The 11,632-nt window shown below is 41.6% G+C and overlaps 1 protein-coding gene across 8 annotated transcripts in view; it reads right to left on the reverse strand.

Annotated features, from left to right (window-relative positions):
• Window positions 1–11,632, reverse strand: part of CENPU (centromere protein U) — a 181,507-nt gene that overhangs the window by 137,292 nt on the left and 32,583 nt on the right. For all 8 annotated transcript variants that reach the window (XM_073578483.1, XM_073578428.1, XM_073578449.1 and 5 more), the window contains one exon: window positions 8,365–8,521. In XM_073578483.1, coding sequence (XP_073434584.1) covers window positions 8,365–8,521 — 157 coding nt within the window. The remainder of the gene's footprint in view (window positions 1–8,364; window positions 8,522–11,632) is intronic.

An 11,632-nucleotide genomic window follows, 5' to 3' on the forward strand; every position in this document is an offset into this window, starting at 1 on the left:
TGGGGTTAGTATTTTTATTAAACATACAGTGGCGTTTAAGCTGGATTCTGTACATTCTGACTCAGAAGGCAGATTTCTGATTATAGCGTGCTCCCTGAACAATGTGAAATACACGCTGGCCGGGGTCTATGCTCCTAATATAAGGCAAATCCGATTTCTGCGGAAATTCCTAAAAATCCTGGACCAAACAGCTGTGGGTCAAAGTAATCTGTGGAGATTTCAATATCCCTGTTTCAAAACAACTAGACTGTTCCGCTAATACTGCTCATAGGAAAGAAATTGGCCAGCTTTTAGCACAACATTACCTTCACGATGTTTGGAGATACACCCATGCTGAAGAAAGGGACTACACGTATTATTCTGCTAGATACTCCTCTTATAGCCGCATAGATTATTTTTTAGTGGATAGTAGCCTCCTGGCTGAGTGCTCAGAGTCTCAAATTGGAGTCATATCACGGTCTGACCATGCGCCTGTCTCCCTAACAATTAATGAGGGTCATAATTCCTCAGTTTTTCATAGATGGAAAATAAATGATTCCTTGCTCTCTAAACAACATGTTTTACAAGAATTATCTGGGGGGGTTATCAGAGTTTTTTCTTCTGAATGATAATAATTCAGTCTCAGATGAGACTCTTTGGTCTTCACATAAGGTGGTAATTAGAGGAATTTTTATTAAAATTGCTGCTTGGGAAAAAAAGAAAACAGAACAGTTGACAGCTAATATTCTTGGTCAGATTCAAACCTTAGAATCACTAAATAAAACTGGCCCCTTACCCTCGCGCTCGGCCCAATTAAAAGAGCTAAGGTTACAGCTAAGGCAAATTCTTATCTTCAAATACGAAAAAAATCTTAGAGCTTTTAAAATCAAACATTACTCTTTGGGAGATAGAGCTGGTTCCATTTTAGGCTGGTTTCACATTTGCGTTTTTTTTTCGCGGTATTTTAGCGCTAGATAGCGCATGCGTTTTTTTTCCTATACTTTGCATGGGATGCGCATACACATGCGTTTGTACGCGTTTTTCCGCGGTATGCGCTCGGGCGCACAAAATGCAACCTGTTGCATTTTTTGTGCGTCCGACTTGCCTCAAAAAAACGCATGCGCGCGCAATGCGTTTTTTTACAGCAAGACACCCATTATAAGTCTATGGTGAGCATATGTGCGCATTGGCATGCTTATGTATGCGTTTTTTTGCACATGCGTTTTTTTTTTACCATTAGTTTAGACAATGGAATTTAGGGGTTTGGGTTAGAGTTAGGGTTAGTTAAGGGGGTTTAGGGTTAGGGTCAGGGTTAGGGTATGGTTTGGTTAAGGGTTAGGGTCAGGGTATGGTTTGGTTAAGGGTTAGGGTATGGTTTGGTTAAGGGTTAGGGTCAGGGTTAGGGTTAGTAAAGTCATGGTTTGGGTTAGTGTGAGGGGCCACCTAATGTTTGGAAAAAACGCAAACGCGGTAAAAACGCACTAAAAACGCATACAAACGCATAAAAACGCTGCGTTTTTTTCATGCATGCTCATAAAAATGCTTGAAAAAAACGCAGCAGTTGTATGCTTTTGTATGCGTTTTTTCAATGCGTTTTTTTGCGGGAAAAACGCGCTGCAAAAAAAAAGCAAGTGTGAAACTAGCCTTAGCTAGGAGGGTCAAAAGTCGGGAAATGAAGTCCAGGATTGAATTTTTGCATACCCCGGAGGGCTCTATAATTAAAAATCCTATTCACATTGAAAATGCCTTTGCAGATTACCAGGGTCTATACAATTTAAAAGAAGACCCGTCCACCCCTCAGCCAACGAAACCTGCTATTGAGGCCTTCCTAGGTAAACTACACCTGCCTAGTCTGTCTCACATGGACCTGGAGGTTCCAAATGCCCCCTTTTCTATAGAAGAAATCCATAAAACGTTCAAAGCTACAAAGACACATTCTGCTACAGGCCCAGAAGGATTTTCTAATTTATACTATAAACAATTTGTGGATCTCCTGGGTCCTTATTTGTGCAGGACTTTCATATATTGGCAAAATCAATCCTCGCTCGCCCCTTCCAATTTAGAAGCGATAATTACTACCCTCCCTAAGCCGGGGAAGCCCCCCACCTATCCGGGGAACTTTCGCCCTATCTCACTGCTCAACTGTGACCTTAAAATATATGCAAAAATTTTGGCCTCTCGTTTACTTAAGATCCTTCCCTCCTCGATAGCTCCAGATCAGGTGGGGTTTGTTGCCGGAAGGCAGGCTAAAGACGGGACTAGACGTTTGATTGACCTTATAGCTGTGATAGAGAGTAGGAGGGTCCCCAGTGTTCTCCTGTCCCTTGACGCCGAAAAAGCCTTTGACAGGGTGCACTGGGGATTCCTAAAGAGTGTTTTGGAGAAATTTGGATTTCGGGGACCAATTTTATCTGCAATTCTCTCCCTGTACTCCAATCCTAACGCTAATGTTCTCGCTTCAGGGTTTGCCTCCCGTAGTTTTTCTATATCTAATGGTACCCATCAGGGGTGCCCCCTTTCCCCAATAATTTTTGCTTTGGTGGTGGAGCCTCTGGCGGAGTACATTCGGTTGCATAAGGGTATCGTGGGGGTGGCAGTTGGTAAAGTTGATCATGTTGTGGGTCTGTATGCTGATGACATTATTTCCTGTTCTGAAGTACAGAGTTCTTTAATTAATGTACTATCGGTTCTTGAGGAATTTTCTGCTGTTTCATTTTATAAACTTAATGCAAATAAATCCCTAATTCTTCCCTTCTTTGTTCCCCGGGCTGAAAGGGAGAGGCTCGCCACATCCTTGCCATTTCGCTGGGTGGACCATAGTATTCCCTATTTGGGAATCCATCTTACAACAACTAAACAATTGGTAAGAAAAAATATCTCAGAACTGACCTAAGAATTGGGAAAAGAGCTCCCACGCTTTTCTGCATTGCCTCTATCGTGGTTGGCCAGAATTCACGCTTTTAAAATGTTATTTCTCCCAAAGCTGATATACCTTTTTAGATGCCTCCCTTTGAAGATTCCGAGATACTCCCTGTCCGGTATACAAGGCCTTATCCGCAAATATATTTGGCTGGGAAGAAATCTAGAATACCCCTTCAATCACTTCACCCCCCATTTGGAGAAGGCGGAATGGGTGTGCCTGATGTGGTAGCATATCACAGGGCGGCGGTTTTAGAGTCTGTCAGGGACTGGTGGAGAGAGACGGAGGATCATAGATGGCTGCAGATTGAGGGATTCCTAAGTCCACTAGGTTCAACAAAAAAACTGCTGGGGGCTTTGATTCAAAATCGGTTGGTCCCGCATTCCATTCTGGGCATGGTCGAGGCGGCACTGGAGGGATTGGTCATCGGAGCTTGTGGCCGGTCTGATTAGGAGGTTGCCCTTTAAGGACGTTAGGGCTTGTGTTCCTGATGATGACCTCAGGGCTTGGGATCAGTTGGGGTCCCTGCGTATGTCAGATCTTTATGACAAGGTTTCCCTGTTACCTTTTCCTGAGCTGATGTCCAAATTCAACCTTCCAAGGCAGGTTTTCTACCAATATCTTCAAATTAGGCATTTCCTAAGCACTTTCCATCTGAGTTCCTCAGCATCAGGACATAGGTTTTTGGCAGACTTTCTATTGAAAGACTCGCCACCGGTCAAGGGCTTGTCCTTATTATATCGCCACTTTGCTTCTGATGTGGAGGGGAAGACACCAACATATATGACAAAATGGGAAAAAGAGCTGTCTCTCCCCTTGCCGCCTTGGCAGTGGCATGTGGCCTCCCGGATGGTACTGGGGGTCCTCCGCCTGCCTTAACCATTTGGAACAGATTAAGAAAGTACACATGGGTTGGTATAGGTGCCCAGCCCAGATAGCTAGGTTTGTGGAGGATTACTCTCCCCTCTGTTGGAAGGGTTGTGGCATGGTGGGGACAATAGCACATCTCTGGTGGTCTTGTCCTTTAATTTATAGTTTCTGGGGTCAGATCTTTGATCTAGTGGCAGAGGTTTGTCAGACTAGACTCCCTCTCTCACCTCAAATGGGGATTTTACACATGGCCTTGGACGCCTTTCCTGCTCCCATTGCTCAATGCATCTCTCACATCCTAATCTCAGCCAGACAGTGTATCGCAGCTAGGTGGAGGTCCCCTGAAATTCCTGCTCTGGAGGAGGTGATTGTTAAAATCAACGTGCACTTCCACTATGAAACTCAATTAGCCAGCAGTGTCTCCTTGGCCTTAAAAATTCAAAAACGTTGGGCGATGTGGTCGGCCTCTCCCCCTCTAAAGTGGTGATAGCCTGCTCTTGTAATAGGTTGGACAGGTAGTTCCGTAACCGGTGGTTTAGAACAACTCTCTTTTTCTGTGCAATAAATGTACTTACTGTATTGTTGTAAGTCACCTCCCCGCCCCCCCCCCCCCTTCCCCCTTTTCTTGCAATGTATGTTATGCCTTGTCTTGTTTTGTGCATTGTCTTTTTTGTTGTTTGAAAATTCAATAAAAATGCTTGGATTTAAAAAAAAAAAAGCCCTAATTACAGTCAGGGCCAGAGTGGGAAAAGGAGCTAACTGGGCATTTGTCTCCAAGCATTTCTATTCTGACCAAGGACTACCAAAGGTCCTTTATCTGTGCAGTGTATGCATGTATATGCATGCGTGGGTGAGCGCATATGCATGCAGGTTGGAAACAGCGCTGGAAAAATCCCCATATATGAGAAAATGGGAATCTGTTTTGAATTTTTCTATTGCTCCAGATGTTTGGGAACTGACCATGTCTCTAACCTATTCTGCTACCATGTCTATGACTCTCCATGAGTCCTACTTTGAAATCATATCGAGATGGTATTATTCGCCATCTCGTCTAGCTTTTATTAATCCTTCCACCTCCCCCCACTGTTGGAGGGATTGCAGACATTATGGTAGTCATTCCCATTTATTTTGATTTTGTCCATGTCTTCGGCATTTTTGGGACGAAATCTCCTTTCTTATTTCTAACATTTTAAACTAATCAGATCTTTCACTGACTCCTCAGTTGGCCCTGCTCTCATTGGATGCAAGTCGATTGAATCCTTCTGTTAGGAAATTGGTCATTTACTTTTGGTTTCTAAAAATGAAATTGCGTTTTATTGGAAATCCACTCGAGTGCCCTTTTCACTCGATATTATTGCAAAGCTGACTTTACACAAGTCATATGAGCAAAAATTGGCGTTGCTGAATGGCTGTCTTCCTTCCTTTATAAAGAAATGGTCTCGCTGGCTGGAAATGTTACCATAAGTTCTTATTGTTATTTATAGTCTGGTTGTTTTTTTATTTTTCCTTTCATGTGTCATGGATGCCTCATGATATTGCATTTATGTATGCTCTGTTGTAAAATGTTAATAAAATTGTTTGGAAAAGAAAACAGAGCTGGAGAGTTCTGAAGTGTCCAGCAATTGAGTTCAGATTAAAACCCCATTGTACACTTGTGGAGAGATCTTAAAATTGATCTCAATCATGACCATGATCAAGACTCAACTTTCAAAACATGTCGGCTTGCTTCCCAGGCAGACAGTGGTACGCCGCTGTTACTGCTTTTATGATGAAATACTAATAAATGTGAAAATTTATACAAGCTATCTAGGCAGGAGGATACTTTCTCCTTTCACTTAAAATTTATAATAAACTGGGTACAGTAGTTCAGTGCGGGATGTGCTGTAAATGTTTTCATAATCATTTGGGTAAGTTATAAAATGTCCTATACATGTCTGTTCTATTCCTGATCTAAGGATCTCGGCTTTTAGTTGAGATGAATCTGTGGTGCACTTTATGTAGAGTACAGACCAAAAGTTTGGACACACCTTCTCATTCAAAGAGTTTTCTTTATTTTCATGACTATGAATATTGTAGATTCACTCTGAAGGCATCAAAACTATGAATTAGCACATGTGGAATTATATAATTAACAAAAAAGTGTGAAACAACTGAAAATATGTCTTATATTCTAGGTTCTTCAAAGTAGTCACCTTTTGCTTTGATTACTGCTTTGCACACTCTTGGCATTCTCTTGATGAGCTTCAAGAGGTAGTCACCGGAAATGGTCAAAGCAAAAGGTGGCTACTTTGAAGAACCTAAAATATAAGGCATATTTTCAGTTGTTTCACACACTTTTTGTTAATTATATAATTCCACTTTACATGCTCAGTAGTTAGGCAGTGCTGTGGAGTACAAGGTCAGAGAAATCAAGTCGATGGTTTGGCTCACCAACTCTACTGTCCTGCTCAAAACATAAATTGTGGTTCATAATATCCTTTGGAAGTGGAGTTCAAATTCCCTAGCCTCACCTAGGCCTCATTACTGCCACACCTGTTCCCAATCAAGAAACCACTTAAATAGGACCTGCCTGACAAAGTGAAGAACACCAAAAGCTAGACATAATGCCACAGTCCAAAGAAACTCTGGAACAAATGAGAAAAAAAATTGAGATCTCTCAATCTGGAAAAGGTTATAAAGCCATTCCTAAAGCTTTGGGACTCCAGTAAATCAAAGTGAGAGGCATTATCCACAAATGGCAAAAACATGGAACGGTGGTGAACCTTCCCAGGAGTGGGCGGCCGACCATAATTACCGTAAGAGTGCAGCGACAACTCATCCAAGAGGTCACAAAATACCCCACAAAAACATGCAAAGAACTGCCTCACTTAAGGTCAGTGTTCATGATTCCACGATAAGAAAGACACTAGACAAACATGGCCTGTATGGCAGAGTTCCAAGACGAAAACCTCTGCTGAACAATAAGAACATAAAGGCTCGTCTCAGTTTTGCCAGAAAATATCTTGATCCACAAGACTTTTAGAAGAATACTCTGTACTGAGGAGACAAAAGTTGAACTTTTTAGATGGTCTATGTCCCAATACATCTGGCTTAGAAGTAACAGCATTTCAGAAAAGGAACATCATACCAACAGTAAAATATGGTGGTGGTAAGTGTGATGGTCTGAAACGGTTTTACTGCTTCACGGACCTGGAAGACTTGCTGTGGGGTAAATGTAACCATGAATTTCAGTCTACCAAAAAATCCTGAAGGAGAATGTCCGGCCATCTGATAGTGATCTCAAGCTGAAACGCATTTCGATTATGCAGCAACCAAAATGCCGTACATCAGCCCTGAAAGGTGATGGCAGTAACTAATATCCGCCAAACCTGGTGACAGGTTCCCTTTCAGTGCAAAAAACACTTCATAAAATTTATCTTCAGCTATTTAATAGTTAACTTACACAAGTTTGGCTTTTTACCTTATGCAGATTTTGGACAATGATTTACTTTCATACTATAGAATAACAGTATATGCGCCTGCATGATTGCTTTAATGTCTGAGCATGTCGACACTTTTCTGCTATACAGATACAGTACTTTGCATCATCATGTAAGATCGTATAACAGAGCATGCGTGTCTCATTCATGCATTTTCTTTCCGCTTTCTTGAGTGTCCCCCCCCCCCCCCCCCGATTGTGACTTCCGAGTGGGTGCAGGGATGATAGCGCAAGCGCAGTACGATACGTCACTATTTGTGACTTCTATTGGGTACATAATACTCTCTATTCTCACTGGCTATGTTATGTTTGCACAGGTATAAGGGAGACGCTGAACCTTGGACACCACCTCTCCTCACTGGTGACAACAGCTAAATAATTATTCTCATTATTCACTGTATGTATATATGCTCAAAACAGGCCTTTTAATTGCACTTTTTCCCCTGAGGAAGCTATATTATTGTGGCGATATACGTGGGGTCTGGCTCCTTTCCAACCACCTTTAATATTTGCAGGTCTTGATATTGATTGGCTGCGCAATTATGGACCACCAAGTTACTCTACCACTATGTGGGGTACTATTTTTGTATAGAGACTTCTGTACATGCAACTAGATTTGATCTGTCATTTCTAATTTTGGACTGCATTGGTTTCTCTTCCCATTTGATTGCACTGTCAGATAAACTTGATTGCTACCTTAATATTGCATGGCTTATTTTCCCTTAGCTTTTTCATATTATGCTAGCAGTACATTGACTTACTTATTTGCAAATTATCTCTTTGTCCTACCATAGAGGGTTGTGGCTACCATTTACTTATTGAATCTTTGAACGCTTGTTTACAGTATAGTTTATATTATATGTACATTTTTATTGGTTGGGATAGACAGCAGCTCTATCATGGACTGCATTGTCTGTTCTTTTATAGCTATAGGCTTTTTTAATTGATCTATTTAAACTAAATGAATATTCTATCATCATTTCTTAGGTGATCCTGTATTTTGCATACACCGTGTTCTTTTGTTTGGTGTCATTCCATATTGTCACACACATCTGACGAACAGCTTGTTGGAGAGAATTAATTAGCTGTATCATTTGTACGCATTGTGCTCACTCACTGAAAGAGTCTTCTTCTGCAACTTCTTTAAAGGAATCTCCTGGCTCCTTTAAAATAGCAGAGATGTTAGCGAAAGCCAAGATTTCTTTTAGTAAGGGAGATGCAACTTTCTTGTTCATAATCTTCCTTATCTCAAGAGGAGACCTCTCAGCATCTTCCTGCAACACAAAGGAAAAGAGCAATCAGGAGAGGCATCCACTGTCATAGACCGTGCTCTGATTACCGAGTGTTACATACTAGTAGATAGCCTATCCTAGGACAAGGACTGTAAAAGAAAATGCATCCACGTATGGCCAGAGTCCTTGTCCCAGAACAATGAGTGCAATTTACGGTATATATTATGGCCATGCTCACAAAAATTACTAAGTGAAATTAGAAAAATATTCAAAATTGAAAGTCCTCAGTGGTTGATACCGTTTAATGGCTAACTGAAAAGATGGTAACAAATAGTGAGTTTCGAAACTACTCAGGTCTCTTCATCAGGCATAGACTAATACAACATCTAAAGAATTACATATTTATATACAACATGACACAGGAATGATGCAATAGATAAGACAAGCAACGCGAAGCAGAACTAACATTATTGGAGAGGGACAAGCAGTTGTGATTGTAAATATTGGAACATTTCATAGATAAGGAGTGTGAAAGTTTTACCGTCTAGTGATTGAGGTCTGGTTCTGTGTTGTGATGCCCCCAAGGTCTGAGGAGCACATTCCCTAATTGATAAAGACAGACATAAATCCATGCGACACATTCATTCTTGCACTGAGTGTGTCAAAAGATGTCAGAAGTTTGTACTCCCAGACTCTTCTGTCTCTATGAGATTTGAAGTTACCTTTTAATACTAGTAATTTCCATGGTACGGTGATCAGGGATAAAAAAAAATGTTTGACCACAGGTAGATCTATTCTTTTACTGTATGGCGATGAAAATTCATCCTTGTTCTTAGTTGTTGCCCTGTCTCCCCCACATACAGACCCCCAGTTGGACATTTGGTACATATAATTTAAGCACACCACACTAGATGTAATGAAGCTGAATGTACCTGGGAAAGTACCTTGTAGTCCTGATGCGAGTTGGGGATCTTTATCTTGTCCGTGGTCATTACAAATGGACCGGTTTTGAATTTTTTTCTGGTTGCAGGGAAAGGTTGCTACATTCACAACACAATCTGACCTATTGAATAAACTAACAGCAATAGGTCTTCCACCAGAAGGAACCATTCTGGCCACCATAGATGTGGAATCTTTGTACTCTAATATCTGACACCAGGATGGATTAAATACCTGCAAAGTCTTCATGGAAAATACAGGAAATGATGCTGCTTGTGTGATGAAACTTAAAAATTTCATGCCCACTCACAATTACTTTGAAAAGATACAGGTGCTTCTCACAAAAATTAGAATATTATCAAAAAGTTATATTATTTCAGTTTTTCAGTACAAACTTCTGACCTTTGACACACAGTGCAGGAATGAATGTGTCGCATGGATTTATGTCTTTCTATATCAACTAAGGAATGTGCACCTCAGACCTTGTGGGGGAATCACAACCCGACCAGACTTCAATCACAGGACAATAAAACTTTCACACTCCTTATCTACAACGGTTTATGCCTCTCTCAAAACGATATTTCTGCTTCACAAAACTTGTCTTTATCTATTTAATTATTTCTGTGCCCTGTTGTGTATAAATATGTGCCTTCTCAGATGTTGTATTATTCTGTGCCTGGTAAAGAGACCTGAGTAGTCTCGAAAGCTTGCAATTTGTTACCATCTTTTCAGTTAGCCATTAAAAGGTATCAACCACTGAGGACTCTCAAATCCAAATATTTTCTATATATTGGCTTTACATCTTTCAGGTAAGTGAAATTAGAAATAACAATCGTAATGCAAAGGTCAAGCAGGTCATGTAGTCCTCCAACCACATGGTGGCAGTGTGTCGGTGACAAACGCACTAATGCATTTACGTAATAAATTATTTTTATTTCTATTACACCAACATATTACACTACACTATAGGCCATGTGCACACAATGCAGAATTCCAGCGTATCCGCAGCAGATTTTACTGCGCAGAAACGCTGCATATCCGCATTGTGATGTACAGTAGCATGTTAATCAATAGAAGAAAAAAAAAAAACTGTGCAGACGCTGCGGATTTTTCCGCGCGGTTTTCTTGTGGTTCAAAATATGCAGCATGTCACTTCTTTTGTGCGGTTTTCCACCTGCTCCATTCTCCAAATCCGCAGGGGAAAATCGCACAAAAAACGTAAGAAAAAAGGAAGAAATCCGCAGGAAAAATGCAGGTCATTTGACCTGCGGATTTCTTCAATTCTGCGAGGAAAAATCCGCAGGGCAAAAAAGTACATGTGCACTTAGCCTTACAATTCAGTACAAGATAAGAAATTACAGAGCAACACACAAAATCAACACCTAAGAAGAGGAGTGAGGGCCCTGCTCGCAAGCTTACAGTTTATTACAAGCCTGCACAAAATATGGCGCCTGCGGAGCTGCCTGGGATGCACCAGCTCCTCCTTTCCGACAAGCCTGCACAATAAAAATGGCACCCGTGGAGCTACCTGGGATACACCAGCTCCTCCTTTCCATTTGTGCCAGACGTGAATACATTTGAACACTGCGGCGCTGAGAATGAGGCAGACGAGCGCTAGTCAACACCAGCATGCTGCTGACATCACACGGCTGCCAGGGCCACACAGGGACAGGAGATGTCAGGCTCTGGTAAGAGCTTCACAGAGGAGCTGATGATTAAATGTGATGTTATTGTAGATGAGGGTCCGGGGAGGGAAGGGTTGTGTTAATACAAGGGTACATAACGTGGCAATTTGGGACATTATGGGGCAATTAGGGGGGATTGTGAAAGGGGACATAGTATAACCAGTTGGCAGTGGCGTGGGTGGGACTTGGAAAGGGGCACCATGTGCAGGGACATTATAGAGAGAGGCTGTGTGGGGGAGATATATAGAGGAGCAATGTGGGAGGATATTTTGGAGAAGGGCAGTGTGTGTGTGTGTGTGGGGGGGTATTTTATAAAGAGGAAGTTTAGGAGAGTGTTTTGGAGAGGGGCAGTGTGTGTGGGGGTATTTTAGAGAAGGGCAGTGTAGGCGGGTTATTTTGGAAAGGAGCAGAGTGGATGGGATAATTCAGAGAAGGGCAGTGTGTATATGTGGGTATTTTGATAAGGAAACACAGTGAGGGGCAATTTTTTTTTTTTTTTTTGGGGGGGGGGGGGCAGAGCAGGGGAGAG

The sequence above is a fragment of the Dendrobates tinctorius genome, unplaced genomic scaffold, assembly GCF_039654945.1.
Source record: "Dendrobates tinctorius isolate UK_male_01 unplaced genomic scaffold, ASM3965494v1 ptg000008l, whole genome shotgun sequence".
In the NCBI taxonomy this organism is placed as follows: Eukaryota; Metazoa; Chordata; class Amphibia; order Anura; family Dendrobatidae; genus Dendrobates; species Dendrobates tinctorius.